Here is a 20800-nt window from a genome sequence, read left to right on the forward strand (position 1 = left end):
ATTTTGTATATATATATATTTTTTAAATTAACAAATATAGACTCGTGTGAGTTTGTTGCATTTTTCTAAAATTATTTAGAAGTTAATGCAGCAATTTTAAAAAGATTTTTTTTAATTATTATTATTTTATTTTAAAATTTTTTACATAGATTCTCAACGGTAGAAAAGTCCCTTATCCATCTTCAAACTCTCCAGCCTTAAACCCCTCAGCTCAAAACCCTTCATCTTCAATTCCAACTCTGCCCACTCCCGTTCAAAACGGTGCGCTCGTATCTCATACTACTTGACATTTTTCACTAATACCCATTTCGTCTTAACGGTTTGATCCTCTGTTTGTTTCGTCGGAAAGTGTTTCCCGGAAAATTTACAGGTTTCGTATTCTTCTTGTTCTCTCAACTCCCATATAACGAATAATATAATGAGAATGAGATAACTTGGAGTGATGAGAAAGGAGGAGACAAAATTTGGGAAAAGTTTGTTTCAGATGGAATTCACTCACTGCCTCACTGGTTTTGGGTGTGTTTCTACGTGTATATTGGGTAATGGGCTTCTATAATTTTGCTAAATGATTGATTTTTAATTCGGCAATTTCTGCAGATACCTATGTGATATGCTTTGTTGAATTCTAATGGCATCTGTTTCAGCAACTTGGTTCTATCAAGGTTTGTTTGATTTCATTTTATTTATTAGATAAATTCAATTGAAGATGAATTTTGTATTTATTATCTATCTCACTCTAAATCTGAAAGTGCTGATTCTGTGTGTGTATATATATATATTATCTCTCTTCTTTTTTTGGATCTATGGTAGATAGAGGTTTGAGGGGTATAGCTTCTGCGGATGCCTTTGTTACTGGGAAGCCATATTCCAAAAACTTCCAGGTTTGTTTATTCAATTATTCTCTATGCGATTTTTTATTTTTCTTTAATGCGGGTTGCTCAAGATATCATGCCTGCAATCGTACATATTTCTCATCTTGCATAGAAAATTCTTAATAAGTGCTATGGGTGATGCCTAAGTTACATTTTGTTTGGTTGGTAAGGGAATGTTAGCCAAGAAAGTGAAAAAACTAACTTATAAAAATAAAATAAAATAAAATAAAAAAGTGAAAAAAACTCAACTAGATTAATGCAACCTTGCAGATTAGTTGAGCGACCTTTCATTTTAGAGTTCCGGAACAGCATAAAACGTAAGAGGTCAAAGCTCAAATTCCACAAGATTTCCATTAACAAAATAACCTTTATTCATGTCTCTCCGGTCTCTTGGTGGGGAACAGAATACCAGTGTCAAGCGGACATCTTTTATTGCTTTCTGGTATCTATCTGGTCCTCCGGTGGATGTGAATAATTATCTTATATCAAGACATACTCATGTCCTTATAGTGTTTAAGACATTGGATAAATATTTTAAGGGACACTTCACTTACCCCCCATAGATTGTCACCCTTTTTGCAATGTCTCCCCTAAAGTTCAAAATCTCTCAATTTAGTATATTGAACTTTTAATTTTTTTCAATGTCCCCTACTTATCAATTTTTTTTTTTTCAATGTCTCCCATCCGATAGGATTTTCCATTAAATCCCAACAAAATTTCCAAAATTTCCCATTTTTTTTAGAAAAAATATTTTATTTTTTTTTACAAAGGTTGACGATTGGTATTTTTGCAAATACCGTAAAATTCACACCAACGCCTCAATTTTTACAATTTTTTTTTTTCCTAAAACAAATGGGGGCATTTTGGTAAATGTTAATGGAAAAAAAATGGAGGGGTGAGATTGCAAACAATTGAAAGATGGATACACTAAATTGAGAGAAATTGAATTTTATGGGGTCATTGCAAAAGTGATGACAATTTAGGGAGGTTAGGTGAAGTTTTCCTTATATTTTATTAAACCAGAAATCTAGTTACTCAAGAAATTGGCGTAATCTGTAACGTCTATGCAACTATGATCTAAAAATATGAATTTTAGGGATACGAGATTGATAATTGGTATTAGGATGGTCTAAAACTATGGTAGGAGACTAGTATTATCAAATCTCTGTCTGGCAAGTCGTGGTGAGTCAGATTCTTTAAACATGATTATTTCTGTATATGCTGTGTTGTAGATGTTGAACGATATTGCACTTCCTTAAAAAAATTGAATTTGTAATCTCCAGTTTTCCCCAAAAAATGTGGAGACAATACTATGATGCTTTTGATCTACTACAATTTGACAAGCATTTTCTAAATAATATTAGAGTATTTATGCATTTATTGTACATAGTTGACAATCACAATCACTTTAGAAACGGTGAAGGTTGTTCTATTAAACATGGTTTCCAAGTGCACAAGCGTTTTTCTAAACAATTTATGCTCGTGTATATTCCATCACGGCAAACAATGACATTCACTTTTAACATAACAGGTAAATGTTGTTGTGCTATTAAACATACTTTTCAATCGGGGTTACATACATTTGAATACAACAACTTCTCTACGTGGACATGAACATTTAGAAGAGCAATTTGTATGGACTTTGTCTTTTTAAGTTTATGAGTTTGACGAATGGCAACTATATGGTTTGAAGACTAGGTATTTAGCTTAAATAGCCATGCTAATCATCACAAGTACTTATCATGTACTTTATTACTTATCAAAAAAAAGTACTTAGCATGTACTTTATCATGTTGCAACTTGCTGCAAGTCGGTCTCCCCATTCGCCTTTCTTGACAATATAAAAAATTTAAGTCTTTGAGAGAAACTTGTCCTTCATATCGTGAAATCACATGTGTCATGTGTGGTTGGGTAGAACAATGATGGTTCATTAGCTTCTTAGAATCCATCCTTAGTCATAGATGTCAATTTCACAGCACTGATTGATATTAAACCCATTTGAGTCAAGTAACATGTTTCTTTCCACTAAAAGAATTTTAAATTATAATTTATTTGTTATGAGGTATGCATGTTCCACTATACTAAAAGATCCAGAAAGAGAAGGTAAACCTGGATAGATCAAATTCAGACTACGATTTGGGATGGACATTATATGGTGGACAGTTTCTGTAGGACTCCATATTTTTCTTCTATAATATGCCAACCTCAGTCCTATGCAAACAAATACATGTTACTGATGATTTCGTAGAACGTGGGCAAAAAGTCTTTTTTCAAACATTGCATTCTTTCCATTTTCGAAGATTTATATGTGTTTAAGGATTGCTGATAACATAATCTTCAGAAACATGCCTCATCTTATACCCTACCTCTAAGTAGAACAGAGAGTCAAGAAGACACAGGTACCCATAAAATACAGACATGGCAGGGACTTGATGATAAACAAGTTTCAATAAATATACTTAAGAAACATCACATGTAAGTTAATTTATCTGGAATAATATGCTGAGAAGTTATTATAATTGGTGTGAAGGAAATCAAACGTGAAAATGTGAGTAATTTATCAAGTTTGATGAGGGATTCTCTCCCCCTCTCTCTTTGTGCCTACCCTAGTTTAGATCTTTCTAAAATGTTAATATTGTTTTACTTGTGATACACACACAAAGGGGTGAAATTGCGGATGCGGATATTAGCAATATTCGTATCTGCATCCGCATGATGAGGTTATCACTTTTAGGCATCCGTATCATGTGATTACTATCTGCATTTGCACGGTTATTAAATGCGGTTATTATCCGCTATCTGCATATGAGGTAATGGGCGTTTTAGCCTTGAAGTTTTAGTTCATGCCTTCTAGTAAATACAAACAGGCATTATCTATAGTTGAACACTAATATTCATATCACATGCTAATCATTTTTCCATAAAATTTCCATCTCGTACATTATTTAGGTTCCTGTATCATATATCTATAGTTGGTGAAGGGGGAAAAAATAATAAAATAATAATAATAATAATAATAAAGTAAGAACCTATAAGACAATTAAATAAGAACAAATTCCTAGCAATAAAATCTAACAACATTACAAATTCAACAAACATAAAAAAAAAACACAATATGAGATTCAAAACATAAAAAACACACACACATATATATATATATATATATATATATATATATGAGGGGGAATGTGGATGCGGTTATTTACCGCATCCGCATACCCTAAAACCGCTATCTGCATCGGCATATGCGGATAGCGGATACACCCGTATTTTCACCCCTACACACACACACACACACACACACATATATATATATATATATAGAGAGAGAGAGAGAGAGAGAGAGAGAGTAAAGTTATCACACCTTTGCCTCCTCCCAATTTAGTTGTATTCCTTGTTCTTGAGCATGCCCATCTTCTTTACTGGAAATTTTAGGATTTTATGGCATGTGTATACCACATATTGGATCATATACATTGTATATTTGTATGTCTGTAATTAAAATGTGTTAGACATGGCATGGCTCCTTCAAGGGAACATCTTTGTATCACACCTTTGCCTCCTCCCAATTTGGTTGTATTCCTCCTCTTCCCACTTTGCTCATATCTTAAATTCAACTTGGCTTTAGCAGCAACAGTGTGAGCTATTGAGTGTATTAACCACTCCTTGGAGATGCCAATACCTGGGGTAAAGGTAGATGAAATCTTATGCATATAGATTTAATGTGAACATATGAAACAGAGAAAAATGTATATTGTATCTATGTGTGCACATGATGCGCATTTGCTATGTGTACTGTTTAGTTTAGAATTGAACATTAACTATTTCTGGAAAGTTACAGGTCTAGTGGGATTTATCAAGTTGTAGATGCCAAACTACAAAATATGCATGGTTTCTTTTAGAGATTCCTCCTTCCAATCTCACTTACCGTCGATTTGGTGTTCTTTTTGTCTTCCTTCGTTATTTTCTTTTGGTGCTAACTTAATAATTTTTGGTGAACTGTATTCTAGTCATCATTTCTAGGTTCATTTCCAGCAGGAATATTGCAAGTTAGATTTCACTTGAATAATTCACAGAGGAGGGCTCTTCTACTTCCTTGTATAAAGTGTGAGAAGGAAGATGAATCCTTCAAAGAGGTATCTGTTGAGCGTCCACCCTACTATAGTTACATGGACTCAACATCTGGGCAGCTTGAACCAGCCTCAGGTGCTCGTGCAAGTATTCCAGGGGAAGAGTATTGGCCAGAAGGCACAGCTAGTCGAGTTAGGGCTGCCAGGGCTCCTGAACCAACTGGTAAATCTTTAGGATCTCCATCTTATGGCAAAAATCCAGGCAGTAGGAGAAAGTATAAGACATCGGTTGCTGCTTCTGAATCTTCAAATGTGAGTTTGGAATCAAGTGATCCACTGGAATCTGAAAGTTCAGTGGACACAACAGAAGAGCCTAATGCTTTCTCTTCTGATTATGTTGTTTATGAAACTGAACCTGAGCAAGAAGAAACTGGATATGGACTAGACAAGAAACTTGGACTTCCTCATCCCTTTATTGATCCAAAAGTGAAGAAGCCTATAGAAAATACTCTTTCTATTGAAGAACAATGGTGGAACTGGAAAAAGCCTGAGAAGGAGCAATGGTCAAGATGGCAAAGGAGGCGACCTGATTCTGAGACGGTTAGTGCAAATATAAAGGAGAAGACGAGTAGCTTTAATTACAATACTTCATATTGGTTGTGATTCCATTCTAATTTATTTGGAAGAGAGGGGTAGGATTAGAGAGAGAGATTTTATGTCAAATCCATTGGTTGCTTATGTAAACATTTCCACAAATTGTGCGTTAGGGTGTACTTAATGTGACCAAAGGTCAGATGGCACTAAAATATGTAATGCGTGGATGCCCTTGCATGTCAATTGTGTGATATTTTCCCATCTGATGGATCTGTAGGCCCAGGAGTTAGAGCAACTAGATGGTTTTGAACTTTGTGTTCCATTAGTTCTAAAGCTCAAATCCATCTATGGAATTGGTCCCCTTTTTGGAACCCTTTCATTAGTGGGTCTGCACCTCTATGCGTTAGTCACACAATGTATTATGTTTGCATGAGCATTGGACATAGAAGTATTGTGGCGTAATGAAATCCATTTTAAGCGCATTACTTGGTCGAAGTTTAGGTAAACACAATTTCGCACATCCTTAGGACACACTAAGAGGCCTTTTATATTCATGTTGACTGTGTATTTTAACTTTTTCAGGTTTTTCTCAAAGCAATGGCTGAGACAGGGCAAGTAAAGATTTACGGTGAACATCCAACATTAACTGAAACTTCTCTTTACAGAGCTAGACGACATCTTTTCAAGGAAGAAAGGTATAAATGGTTTAAATAATAGTCCTTTTTTTTATTAAAAAAAAAAAAAAAAATTATACTGATTTTATTTAATTCTTCAGCATTTTTTTGATATCTCTACTCGTTCTAATCCCCTCTCTGTCTGCACAGACACATATAAACATATGAATATTAGTATTTCTATCCATTTCTGCGTATTACAAAGGAAATAGGAATTTTAATTTATGTGAAACTATAGATGAAAATGAGGATATGGTGACAATTCATCACTGAAACATCCTTTGGCAAACACAGACACACCTACCTGCCTAAATGGTTTCTATTTAAAGAGATGGAGTGTGTTATTTATATCAAGCCATGAAATAATGAGAACGTGTAATAAACTTGATGTAGGATGGCCCTCTGAGATTAGGGTTTTCAACAATCAGTATGAATGGGCTAAAAGGTTCTAGATTTAAGGGTTTTATGATTAGGAAAGCTTGTTTGAGATTATGGAGGGTTCGAGTCAAAATAAGAGAAGAAAATTGAGAACAAAAGGTGTTGTCCAGGGGTTGTTAGCAGTACCCACTATCCGCCAGCCATTGGCTGTTGGCTGCCCTCAACCAGCCATCTTCCGCTGGCTACCATCTTGGCCACCAAATCAAACTCCCCCCTGCCAACCACCATCTTTGGCATAGGGGCATTTTTGGAGACTTGGACAAGACTTGTTATTATTTGCAGAATGTTTAGTTTCATTAAACACAAGAATACTACATTCTCAATAATCTGGCAGGAAAGGCACATGATAAACCAAATGAGAAATCTCATATTACTAAGCATTTATTCTGGAGTATTCAGATTATGTGATGTGGATTTTCATGGGAATCCAGGATTCCCTAAACTGAATGGTCCTTACTAGTGTTTCCATGGCCATAAGATAGTCTGAAAAACATTAAACCTCCTATTGGAAAAGGAAAAGACCTTTAATAGCCAACCAGGACCCGAACTAAAACTACAGGAGAATTAAAATAAACTAGATGCATGAGCAATAAACTAATAACTTTTTTTCTTTTTTTTTTTTGAGGAGCTCCACCATAATCTATCTTCAAGCCCTGAACTAAACTAATAACTTTAGAATACCAAACATCCTAAATCTGAAAATTACTAAAATAACCCTAGAATTAGAGTTGCGTGTTATGTTGGATCTGTTTTGGAATCTTTCATTGACTATCATGTTGGCCTTGCAAATCTTCAAGAGTGTGTCCTTTATCAAAACAATAGCCAAAGATACTATGAAGTTGCTTTCTTATAGATTTGCTCATTCATAAGAAAGGAAGATGAGGAGGATGTTACTACTAGAAAAGTGTTGGAATAATGAAATGAACAAGTGCATTTAGAAAATTTTGTGATCTTAGATTACATGAAAACCTATTAGGGAACCTTTTTTTTTTTTTTTTTTTTTTTTTTTTTTTTTTCCAGTTTTAAGGCTATCTATATTTATGGTACATAGGGGGCGTGGCAAACATGTTTGAAAAAATATATAGTTGAAGTGAGGATGTTAACATAAATGAGTGGCAAGAGAAGGATAAATAGAACAATGAGTACATTCCTGAGAAGGTAGAGATGGCGCTGCCGCTGATTAAGGATAAGAAGCATTCAAGTAAGATGGCTTGCCCATGCATGATAAAGATCCATGAAGGCACCTATATTGGATTCATTACTTATCATTACTGGTCAATTGGTATAAAGGTTAAAAAAAAAGAGAGTATATCTTTAAGATCTTCCAGTCATGTCCATTTTAGGCATGTTTTCCCAATTTCTTGGAATCAATTAAACCTTTTTAACACTTTCAACCAAAAACCTGAAAAGAAAGGGGAAGAAACTTTTACAGAGAAGGCTTTTTGCAATAAAATTTGTACTTTGAAACAAATGCAGCCTTAACAATAGGATTTTGTGGTGCTTGCGTTCTTTCATTAAAATAAACGTATTCTTTGTCCACTTCAACCAGATAAAAAGCTTTTCAGTTTGAGCTGCTTGAGTGCTTATTTTCCTTGCTCAACTTAAGTTTCCTCACTGTTTAAGTATGATTAAGGTTATTGTTGTTATAGTTTGTATGAACGGTTTAAACACAAAAGGCGGAGGCTATTATATTATTCAACTTATGTTAACCTAATACAGGCATCCTATTATATAGGATTAGGGAAATACCATAAAGACTAAAATACCCCTAAAACCCTAATGACTCAAACTCTAACTCTTCTAACACTCCCCCTCAAGCTGGAGCATATACATCATATGAATCCAGCTTGGAAGATACAAGCAAACGAAAAACAACTAGAAAACATATTCTAACACTCCCCCTCAAGCTGGAACTGCTTGGACCACACAAGTTAATTAAATAAAACTTCAACGCCGGTCGAAAACTCGTTGGTAACTTGAACAACCATTTGATCGGTTCTCGCCGAAAAACACCAAGGCCGGTCGGATGCAACGATCACTTGATCGGTTCTCGCCGGAGAATCCAAGGCTGGTCGGATACATCGATCTTGGGATTGGTTCTCGCCGTAAAACACCAAGGCCGGTCGGATGCAACGATCACTTGATCGGTTCTCGCCGGAGAATCCAAGGCCGGTCGGATACATCAATCACAAACAACAAACAAACAACAAATTTTCACATGATTAACCAACAAGATTCGCCGGAAAACAGATACTGGAAAAACAAAACAAAAAATTCGCTGGAGCTTCGCTGGAAATACGCCGGAACTTTGTCGGGGCTTCAAAACTGGCCGGAAACACACAGAATTGGCCGGCAGTACCTAAAAACACTGAAAAACAGAACAGAAACAGTCACTGGAGGCTCGCCAGACCTTTGCCGGAGACTCGCTGGAGCTCGCCGGAACTTGCCGGAGAAGACAAAACACTCCGACCACTTCAACAGCAGCAACTACAGAATCAATAGAGGGCCACACAGTAACGTTTCAACACCAAAAACATCAAATCGTCGGAATTTTTTTTTTTTTTTTTTTTTTCCGATGGCCGCTGCAACTTTTCTGGCCACCACAGAATACTCCGGCCACTTCAGACAAGACAGAAAACCACCACAGAACCATCCGGCCAGCATCACAGAACATCAAAAACAAACAAAATATATATATATATATATTTTTCACCGGAAGGAATTTCGGTCACCCTAAAACAAGAACAAAACAGTTCTACGGAGCTCTTTGAAGGTACTGCCCGTGTGGGTTAGCCCACACGGGCAGTGCGGCCACCAAGTTGAAAACTTAACTACCCAAGAATCGAAACAAGCTCTGATACCATGTTATAATTTGTATGAACGGTTTAAACACAAAAGGCGGAGGCTATTATATTATTCAACTTATGTTAACCTAATACAGGCATCCTATTATATAGGATTAGGGAAATACCATAAAGACTAAAATACCCCTAAAACCCTAATGACTCAAACTCTAACTCTTCTAACAATTGTTATATGTAAAAGAATCTTCTTCAAACACAATTTATAATCCACAATGTTTTTCTGCCATATGGATTTGTTTTCCCTTTACTACCTTTCTCTATGTCATTAGTTAATCTCCTATGCATTGGATGACCAACTTATGCTCTATTTCGCTCTTTCTCCATTTTTTGTATAATTTAAATTTGTGAAAGAGATACCTGTCAAAATCAATTTGTAGTTCATACTCACTCAACATAACTATTAAATTAACTTATGCTCTATTTCGCTCTTTCTCCATTTTTTGTATAATTTAAATTTGTGAAAGAGATACCTGTCAAAATCAATTTGTAGTTCATACTCACTCAACATAACTATTAAATTAACGAAACCTAGATCTTATGACAATATGGGATCTTTAAGCATATTAACACAACAAAGCCTAGTTGCTGAAATATGCAGCTTAGTTATCTCTGGAGGTAACATTATGTGGAGTATGCAACCCGTCTTATTCTCTTATATGTTAAATCAATGCCCGGAAAGTTATGTAAGTATATGTCCATAACCATGATGCTCAATATAAAGAATGACGAAAAGAAGTCAGGTTCATTTGTGCTTGACCTGCTTTCTCACTTTTGCTAATTTACTACTGCTTGCTTTGCCACCTGAAATTTGTGATTACAAATACTTTCTGTAGCATTGCAGTTTTATAAAGGAATTTACTAAATACTCTTGATTTTGTAGGCTTCGAGCTGAACAAGAGAGACTAGAAAGAATAGGTCCAATAGCATACTACTCGGAATGGGTTAAAGCATGGAAAAGGGACACTTCACGTGAAGCTGTTCAGAAACATTTTGAAGAGACTGGCGAAGATGAAAACACTCAACTAATTGAAATGTTTTGCCATCAAACAGATCGAGAGTATCGTGTGATGATGGGGACTGATGTCCGTATTCCTAGGGATCCTCTAGCAATGCGAATGAAGGAGGATCAAATAAAGCAAAGTATTTACTCCAAAGCTAATAAGTTCTTGCATTATTTCTGTGTCATCATAATTTTTTAATCATAGTGTTTCACCATATTAATTTCCACCTTAAAAGTTGCAAGTTCTACGATTTTGGGATTTAGCTTATTGGGATGGATACGGCATAGTCTATCAAAGTGGTATTTTGTTTATTTGTTTGAGCCTTTTCTTTTTCTGCCATCTTCAGAGCGGAGGCAGTGTAGGGATTACAACAACCTCTCCTGAGGTTTGATGATATTAAGATGGTGTCCTTTCTTGTTGGGTATATTACAATAACCTCCCTCCTGGTCAAAAAAATTGTAACAGATGCCTAGCCTTAACAGATATGATGATATCCTGCTAAGAGTACCTTTCTCATACTCCAAATATGTCAGACTGAGGAATGACAACTATATCCTTCTTTTGAGTGAAATAATATTAAAGTGAATGAGTTTATGGGCACAAGACATGGGTATTATTGCAAAATAGCATGTCCTATCAACGCCATTTTACCTTTCTGTTATGAAAGAGAGGGTATTCTGGTAATTAAAAGAGATAATTCGTAATATCACCAAACCTGAGGAGAGGTCATTGTAATTTACCTAGCAGAAAGGGAAGATGGATGTAACCCTTCGACCTCTTTGTGTTTAGTCTATGTATCTAATGTGCTCGTGTTTCTTTCAATTGTCGTTTTCAATCTTTCTTTTGGTAGGTAAACTGCAAGTCACTGTTATAAACATCCACTTGCATGGATTCTTCTGTCTTTAGATGATTTTACATTTCTTCTATAATGGCAGTGTATCTAATGTGCTCGTGTTTCTTTCAATTGTCGTTTTCAATCTTTCTTTTGGTAGGTAAACTGCAAGTACTGTTATAAACATCCACTTGCATGGATTCTTCTGTCTTTAGATGATTTTACATTTCTTCTATAATGCCAGTGTAATTATCCTACATATTTCATGTTCGTGCTATTGCAGATACTTTTATTTTCATGCCATTTAACCATTCAAAGCTGTCAGATTCGTCCGTTAGTTAAACTGTTCTGCTAAAGCAACAAATGTGAAAATTTGCATTCTGTTACCCTTCATTGATTTATTGCGTTCTGGTAATTGAAAACTCTGTTGGTCTTTTCAGTATGGGGTGGAGATCCAGTTTATCCAACTGTGAACTATATTCAAGATCCTGATGAGGTGATTGATTTCAGGGGTCCAGATTTTCATGAACCCACACCCAGTATGCTAGCTTATTTGAAGGAGGTAAATACTGCCTAATCCTCTCATACTCTTAATTTCTCAGATAGGGCTGTTAGTCGTCATAGTTGATGACATTCTGACAATACCGTTTATAAAACAAAATTTTGGTTGCTGAACTGGAAGTGAATCAAATTTGGTTCTTGTTTGGGATAATTGGAATTTATGACACCTAGCTCCATGCTGGAGCACTCGTAAGATAATTGGAATTTGTTATATATTGCCCAGTCTATGGCATACAGAGTTTTGTGAGTAGCTACTTGATAGGTTCATGGACAAAACTTGGTGAATTACTGACAGTTTTTGCTCACTTTATTTCTACGTTGTGTTAGTTTTCTGCCCTGAAGAATTCAACGGGATGACAAGTTCTTTTCATCTGATTATTATGTCTTTGGGTCTGAATTGCATGTTCGGGCTCAGATACTTATAATAATTACTTCCTGAATTAATTCCCGTTTACTTATCAAAAAAAAATAATTACTTCCTGAATATGGAAAATTTATATGGGAAGTAAGCCGAGATTTTTCTGGCGCATATCACTTTCATTATATTCAAGTACTGATCAATACTGGTCACAATTCTAAGCAGGGTTACCGTTATCCTACACCTTACCCTGAATTTTTAATTTTTACAATAACAGAATTTGGAAATAGTACTACTTGAAATTTTAAACTTTTTTTCTTTACTTATTAAAATTTAAAGATAAAAGATTTGGATGCTTTTAAATTTAGTTGGTTAGGATTTGCATTGTGTCCAAGCCTAATGCAAAGCCCAACCAAGTACAACCAGGGGAATTTTAATGGCTAACCTATATACATATTAGGTAAACCTGATCCCTATTTGACCTTGAGTTGTCATGGGTTTGAGTTTGGTTCTCCAACTCTAATTTTTAATGGAAAAAGTGAATTGCAAGAATGCTTTGGTAAAGAACACGAGTTTTGTCAAAGGTGATATTTTAGGCCTTAGCTAATAGGTGGGACGTGTGGCGTGGAAAAGAAGTGGACAAGTTGACTCGATTGTAGGGGTTATTAGTGCTCGGTTTTGAGGGGCAGAGACAGGGCATTACAGGAGATATGTGGGTGGCATGGCAGCGGTTGTGGTTAATGGAGGAGGTAATTCTGGTCGAGTGGGAGTGGGATTTAGAGATTGTTATAGGCTAAAGTGGTGTAGTTTATGGTGCCATATTTGTCATGGGTAGCGTGGTGTTTGTTAGGTGATTGTTGTGTGTGTATTTCATGAATTGTGAAATGGGTAGTCATGGGGTAGTAGATATTTCATGGTTTATGGTTAGAAGGAGATGGAAGTGTGTGTTTACGGGAGAGAAAGAAACGTTAATTTGATTGTATGTGGTGTTTCAAACCCTAAGTGAAATTTCTTTAATGAAATTCTCTTCCATTTCTCGAATTTTCTTTTTCAATGTGTTAGAGCCAATTGTAACCAATCAAAAGACTATTGAGAAGCTAGAAGGAGACATGCCTGAGGTGCATGAATAGATTTGCTGCTTCGAAGTGGCAGCAAGGGCAGAAGCCCAAGCTACGGCCAAACGGTTGTAGTAGGTGGACAACACCTTGAAGGAATTGTTGGGATTGGTTGCGGGTTCCTAAAATCAAATTGATTGGTTGCCAACAAGCCCTGCAAATTTGGGGTCTTCTTCGCGCCTGGCTACAAAGGGTGAAAAGCAGCTCACGAGTTCATGTCTCCCTGGTACATAAAAATGGACTTTCTGCTGCTATTCTGATGTGGACCCAACAAAGTGGCTTAACCAAAGCACCCCACCAAAATAGAAAGTCACATTGGCATCCTTTCGCTTGGAAGGTGAGGCTAATAAGTGGCTTCAGTGATTGCAGTGGGTGCACAAGAAGGTTTGTATGTCATATCGGTGGAAATTTTTACAAAGAATTGTTGGCACATTTCGGACCTACCAAGTATGAAGAATTTTTTCCGAGATTAAGCAGATGGAAACTATGAGAGATTATTGACAAGAGTTTGAATGGTTAGCCAACCATACTGATGGTTGGTCAATGGTCATAGAAGATGTTGATTGGCACATTCCTTGGAGAATGTAAGGAGAAAATCACCACTGATATTTATCTTTAAGTCCAAAACCTTTCATCAAAACTATTGAGATGGCCTGAATGAAGAGTGAATGCCTCTCTCGTCAACAATGATCTCCATGGCCTGCCATCCCAGCTATGACAACAATTGCCACACCTCCCGTCAACCACTTCTTCAGGGAAAAAAAATGTGGAAAGAAATACAACATAGGCGAGATAATGACGTGTTCTAGTGTGATTTTTTGTGGGTTGTGCTAGGTGAAGAGTTCAAATATCACTTGGTGAATTGGTCCAAGGTTTGCTCACCGATTTCTGAGGGAGTGATGGGTATTAAGAATTTGATGGTGTTCAATTGTGCCTTCTTAGGTAAATGGCTATGACGCCATGGGCTTGAGAGAGGGGCTTGGTAGAGAGTTGCGGTGGACTCTAAATATGTAGTTCATGGGGCGGGTGGTGTTCTCTTCAGTTTGCTAGAGCGTTTGGGGTGGGGTTATGGAAGAATATTAGGAAAGGATGGGAGAAAGTTTCATGTCTTACCGGATTTTTGGTGGGAGATGGATCTAGGATTAGCTTTTGGCATGATTGGTGGTATGGGGATGTGGTCTAAAGGTAGCTTTTCCAATTTTATTTGGCATTGCTAATGCAAAGGACTTTGTTGTGGCTCAATTGGAGTTTTTGAGTGGTTCCAACCAATGCAATGTGAGCTTTGCTAAAACGAATGTGAAGGGAACATCATCTAGGCGTGGGAAAGGCAAGGTTCATGCTCGTTAGCGTTTGAGGGCTTAGGGCTTTTTGGGTGGGTTGGTTTGTGGGTGTTTTCGCTGTTTTTTGGGTTTCAAGCTTGTGGGAGCTCATGTGTACTTACGCTTTTAATAAAGTTTTTCATTAGTTATAGAAAAAAAAAGCTTTGCTAAAATGGCACATGATTGGGAGGTAGATGTCTTTGCTTCATTTCTTCAGGTGTTGCACTTAGCTCAAGTGAAAAGAGGAAGTGAAGATTAGTTGTGGTGGGTCCCTTCCAAAAGAATATTGTTTAAGGTCAAGTCCTTCAATTTCTCATGGGCTTCTATTGAAGGTTGCTACTTCTTTTGGAAGAGTGTGTGGCGGACTGAGGTTCCATTGAGGGTGGCCTTTTTCGCGTAGTCGACGGCTCTAGGTAAGATCGTTACCTTGAATAATCTCAGGAAGCGACACGCCACTGTAATGGACAAATGTTTCATGTGCAAGAGAAATATGGAGTTTGTGGACCACATTCTTCATTGTGATGTGGCTTATGCCATTTCAATTGCCTTTTTCAGTCATTTTGGGTTGTCCTAGGTCATGTCTAGACGAGTAGTCGATTTGTATGCCTGTTGGTGGACCTCTGGCTTTTCGCGGAGTGCTGCAGTGTCGAAGATGATGCCTATGTGCCTTTTTTGATGTTTATGGAAGGAAATGAGTAATAGAAGTTTTGAGGATCGGGATGATATTTTATCTTTATTCTTCAAAACTTTGTATCTGTGGACAGTTGTTTATATGTCTGCTCTGAGGATTAGTTATAGTGATTTCCTTGTTCTTTTTGCTACTCCTAATTATGTGTTTTCCTTTTGTATACTTTCTGTGTACTTTGAGTCGCTTTACGCTTTTAATGATATTTATTGATTGCTTATAAAAAAAAATTGTAACGAACGTTTCACTCTTGGCCAAAAGTGTGAGGCTCCATAGTTGTTCCTCATTGAGAATACGCAGTTTGTGGAAAGTGAGATAGCCTCTGAATACCTTGGTTCGGTGGATTGGCTCTCCAATCATTTTCCAAATCTAAACCTTGAAGACAAAATTCATCTTGAGAGGAGGCGAGTGTTAGGCTCTAGCTAATAGCTGGGATATGCAGCATGGAAATGCAGTGGACAAGTGGGGCTTGATTGTGGGTGTCGGTGTGTGCTCTGTATTGAGTGGCAGATTGTTCATTACATCAGACTTATGTGGGTGGCATGGAAGTGGTTGTGTCTAATGGAGGAGGTAATTCCAGTTAAATGGAAAGTGCATTTAGAGCTTGTTACAGGGTAGAAGTAATGGGGTAGTTTATGGTGCCATGTATTTCATGGGTAGTATGTTGTGTCTTCTGTGTCCTGTGCATGAGTGATGCATGTATCGTGTAATGGGTGGATACGTGGTAGTGGGGAGAGGGAACCTGTATACAGGGAAGGGAAAAAATCAGATTGAATGTAGTATTTCCAGCCCTAAAAGGAATTTGTTTAGTGAAATTCTCTTCTGTTTCTTGAATTTTCTTTTCTGGTTCATTATGTGAAACTTCCATATCTTCTATTCTTTTGCACACAGATGTTATTTTCACTTTGTGGAAGCTACTCAAAATAAAATAGAGAGTGCTCTCAAAGGTAGGGCGGTCCCTGTTATTTTGTTAGTCCTTTCTTTTTTGGTATGTTCCATAATAAATGTCCACATTCCAAAATTAACACAATTATGACTCACTTTTTAAAATTAGTACAAAATAAAGTACCAAGTAGAAGGGTAGTTTTGGAAAGTGATCTTTTGTTTATGAGTCAAAGCAATAATTGATGTTGCCTTAAATATTAGAATTACGGAGACCAACAAAATGGGACAGAGGGAATAAATGAAAATATGAGTGACATTTTATGTTTTTGTTTAGCTTTGCCATCTGGGCCTGATGTGGTTATCTTGGTTGAGAGTGTTGTCCTCAAGTATGTGTTAATATAGGTCTGTATGTATGTGTGTGTGTGTATATATGTGTCTAAAACATGTTGAAACTTTTATATCATACTAAGTAGGGTATTTCAATATTGTCCTTTACACCTGTGATTTTTTGGATTACATTAAGTCCTGATGTTCTTCCCTTTGATTAGCATGGCAAAATCATATCAAGGGAGGAGCTTGAAAAGACTCTGGCAAACGAGAAGACTGAAGAATTAGAGGTAATGAAGCAATACCTATGAACTTCACTTAGTATATTGATTTTTGTTCTGTATTACCAATTGGACAGATTTTTTTGTTATCTAAGAAACCAGAAAATATATATATACATCTGATGGTCTTGTTATCAGTGAATTGTCTTCTTTACTTCTTCATGCTTTCTCTGTTTTGCTCTAAATTAAGCATTGGAAAGCAAAGTACGTATTCCATTTCTTTTCTATATTTAGTTGTGTCGTAAATTGAGTAGGAACAGGTGGATGGCGGCGAATGACCGGCAGATAATTTAATCATCAATAGTTTATCACTTTATGTGGTTGCTACTGTTATCTATTCCGGCTTATTTGTGGATTTTGTTTCTGGGATATTTTGTTTCTTCTGCATTTTCATTGTAAATATCTTTCGGCTTCTTATGGTATAAACTAAATGGGAGGAGAAGTTGAGTTGTAATAGTGATACACGGAAATAAAGTCTAGTAGTAGTCCAGCGGTTAGTTAACATGAGATTGTGTCCATTATTGTTCATGGTTTTTGAGGGGGCATAAGATCCAATTCTTAGCTCTTTTGTTTTGTGAGAAAAGCTGGTGAGGGGGGAATTTTGTTTTTAATGGAAAAAAGACAAACAATAGAAAACGAATGCGATAATTAAAATGTAACCAAAATTCATTTTACGTTTTAAAAATTATTTTATGTTGAAAGAAAGCCCTAGTAGAACAATTCTCTTTGTATCTGTCTGTTTTTTCCTTCTTGATTCAGATTATGTATTGAAGAATTTCATTCATTCATCGGAACATTTTGTCAAACTAGCAGAGGCATGGTACTAGTTGACATGCGATCAGATTAAACCTGGGTTTAAATTTAATGCATCAAAACTATTTTTCAATATTTAGCATAACCTCGTAACATTTTGAAGAACATCTGTTATATGAAATTTCTTGTCTAATTACATTGCTGACATACATCTATCATATAAAACTGTTTATAAACGATTTGTCATTTATCCAAGAATCAGTTGAGTTGTGTTGACTTCCGAAACATGAAACACTAAACAATAAATTACTCAAGTAGGTTTACTTTGAAGCAATCTTACTAGAAGGAAAACTTTTAATTATATAGTTTTTCTGACCTTAACTTTTCAGTGTTTAATTCTTGATGCTTTGCAATAAATGCAGATGACAGATATGGATGAGGCCATGGCACGAGCTGTTGACATTGGTGAAGATGATGTGTGTTTCGTTGCCTCATCTTTTTTTGTCCTTCTCATCTGTCTCTTTAATTAATTTATACTGATGCCCTTGGATTAATTGTCCAACACCCTTCTCAGCCAGTTATGGTTGTTCTTCAAGTAATTTCCTTCTCTTTTGACCTATTTGCATTAGGATGAAGGAGAGGATAGTGATGTTGAGGTTGAGGAAGAAGCAGGGGAGAAAATTACACGCAATTGGAGTGTTTTGAAAAGTACTCCTGAGCTACAAAAATCCAAGGTGATTTTGTATTTCAGTCTATCCTCCATTGTATCCTGGTTCAGTTGTATGCTTCCATCACACATTCTCTATAATCTCATTTTTGAAAAAGAAATAAAATGTTTACAATATAAGGAAGCTACCATTGAAAGAAAGGCAAAGTGGGATCTCATATTGCAATAATGATAATATTCCAATTGAATTGAATGCGCAACCTTAATAATGGAACTCCAATTCATTTGAACTAGATAATATCCGGTTAATTATATTGGTGGGGTATTTTTGTCTTTTTACTTTTTGAGGGGACAAAAATACCCTTCCAATATAACTAATTGGATATTATTCAGTTCAAATAAACTAGAGAGGATTATAATTCCTTAATAATGCTTGCATGACCATGGTCAAATGTTGTGTTGATCCCTGATTAATTACTGTCTGGTCAAGAATATGTTTTAATGTTTATTGTCTTTTTAGCCCAATAGTATCCACTAGATAGCAGCAAAATGTTCTCTTAAAAAAAGGACTTGGAATTTGAAAGTTTTGAGTGCTAACTTGAGAAAGTTGCATCTCATATTGCTCTTTGTTTAACTGTTCTTATTCATTTCAGGCCATGTAATATAATAGCTTCCTGATTTCCTTGAACTTGCAGGAAAAACCTAAGAAAGAGAATCCCTTATCTCTGGAAGAAGCAATAGATGATTCTGAGAATTTGACTGATTTTCTACTGGACTTTGAAGAAGATGATTGATCTTATCTCTGTTATTAAACCTTTCATGATAAGTTTTGGAAAATTGCAAGAGAAATAGTCAGCACGCTATGCATATAAATGTTGAAATGTAGTAGTATAATTATTAATCAAGAAAAAGAAATTGTTTCTCTTTTTTCTTTAATCTAAAAATAGAAAAATGAAAGTCAAATGTTTTTATTGGTTGCTGAGGTTGCATATATATACTTTCTATTGCCTTCTCAGTATTTATCGTATTTCATCAGAAAAAAAAAAAAAAAAAAAAAAATCTCAACATTTTTCCATCAAGTTCTGTCAACTATGATTAGCAGAATGATGAAATTTTTTTCATTTTAAATTAATAAGGGACTAAGTTCAAGCGTTTTTAGTTTTAAGGATTAACGACCAGAATTATAATTTGGCCCTATTTTTTTGAAAAGGAACCACTAGTTAAAACATGTCTTGGAGATTATAATTGTTGGTCAATGCAAATTAATATCATATTATCTAAAAGTTTCTTAGATGCTCTTATTATAAATCTAGTAAATATTAACATAATGGAACTTCTAAAAAAAATAAAACACTTCAGAAGACAAGTATTAAGCCTTCATGAACCCATTTAGTCCTTAAAATGTTATTAATTATTATTGATTAATAATTAATTATATACGAATGATCAGATTTCTTAAAGGTTATTTTAATATGTAAAAGAATCTTCTTCAAACACAATTTACAATTCACGACGTTTTTCTGCCCTATGGGTTTGTTTTCCCTTGCATTAGTTAATCTCCTAAATAGTCCGTCTACGCTATTAGTTAATTACCATTGAATTTGGATGAATCACAATTAAATTTTATATCTCATAGTTTTTTTCCCCGTCAAGAAGGGTGCATTTGAGAGTCCATATAATAGTATATCTCTTTCAGCAATTATAGACTGCTACGTCAATTTGTAAAGAAATTATAATAAAAATTGTAGTAATACCCATGCAACAAAATGAGATATACATCCCAAGAGATAGCTCGATCGGCTGGACCATGCCTCATAAAGCGAAAGTTGTTAGTTTAAATCCTCACCCCCTGCAAATATATCAAAAAAAGAAGAAAAAAGATATATCCTTAAAGGATAAATTGTTAAGCAATTTTCAAACTTTGATGGCAATCTAATGCTTTCGGTTGCTTTCAAATTATTTAATGCCTCTTCCACTAATGAGTTCGTATCATGGCATTTTTATGCTTCGGTTAGTCAAACCAAATAGAGAAATACTGCATTTACTAAAATTTCTTTCAAAAAGTTGGTTATGAAGTGATGTGTCACCATTCCAAAAGATGTTGACACATTTTTCAAAACAATAAATCTCATGGATTGTAATACATTACTTGAAAACCAATTTTCTAGGAAAAAATTTGGTAAGTGTAGGGCTTTACGTGATTGATGTGAAATTTCACAATTTTTTTTTTTTTCAAGCAATAAAAAGTGAAATTTCGCTTTGATAAAAAGCTTCATTTATTCCTCTATGTTGACATTTGAAGTTATTGCTTTTGGGTGAGAGAAAGGTGAAAACAACAATAATTTATGCCAATATCTCATTTCGAGGACCCTCCCGTATTTGAATGAGAAGCATTCAATTAGTTTTTTTTTTTTTTTTTTAATTAAAAATGCCGGAGGGGTGATCAGAGTGGCAACTCTATCCAAGCATGATTATATTAGCCTATGCCCGCTTACCTAGGCAAT

General features: G+C 35.6%; 1 protein-coding gene across 2 annotated transcripts; it reads left to right on the forward strand.

Annotated features, from left to right (window-relative positions):
* Positions 1-188: 188 nt before the first annotated feature.
* Positions 189-19223, forward strand: PTAC12 (plastid transcriptionally active 12). 2 transcript variants are annotated; one of them, XM_059579597.2, is made up of 11 exons: positions 189-370; positions 598-662; positions 811-881; positions 4883-5542; positions 6119-6231; positions 10393-10652; positions 11786-11907; positions 16817-16885; positions 18052-18105; positions 18259-18363; positions 18992-19223. In XM_059579597.2, exons 2-11 carry the CDS (start codon positions 629-631, stop codon positions 19088-19090), a joined length of 1587 nt encoding a protein of 528 aa, XP_059435580.1. In that variant the 5' UTR covers positions 189-370; positions 598-628; the 3' UTR covers positions 19091-19223. The 2 variants fall into 2 exon arrangements, with proteins under 2 accessions (XP_059435580.1, XP_059435581.1); XM_059579598.2 differs by lacking the exon at positions 189-370 and adding an exon at positions 379-516.
* The last annotated feature ends 1577 nt before the right edge of the window (positions 19224-20800 follow it).

This window comes from Corylus avellana, chromosome 1 (assembly GCF_965113065.1).
Source record: "Corylus avellana chromosome 1, dhCorAvel1.hap1.2, whole genome shotgun sequence".
Taxonomy (NCBI): domain Eukaryota; kingdom Viridiplantae; phylum Streptophyta; class Magnoliopsida; order Fagales; family Betulaceae; genus Corylus; species Corylus avellana.

What these genes read in the sequence shown, in the direction of transcription:
- PTAC12 (XM_059579597.2), top strand. Translation starts at nt 629, where the DNA reads ATGGCATCTGTTTCAGCAACTTGGTTCTATCAAG. An exon ending in AGCAACTTGGTTCTATCAAG is followed by an intron (nt 663 to 810) that starts GTTTGTTTGATT and finishes GATCTATGGTAG; the next exon opens with ATAGAGGTTTGAGGGGTATA. An exon ending in GGCGACCTGATTCTGAGACG is followed by an intron (nt 5,543 to 6,118) that starts GTTAGTGCAAAT and finishes TAACTTTTTCAG; the next exon opens with GTTTTTCTCAAAGCAATGGC.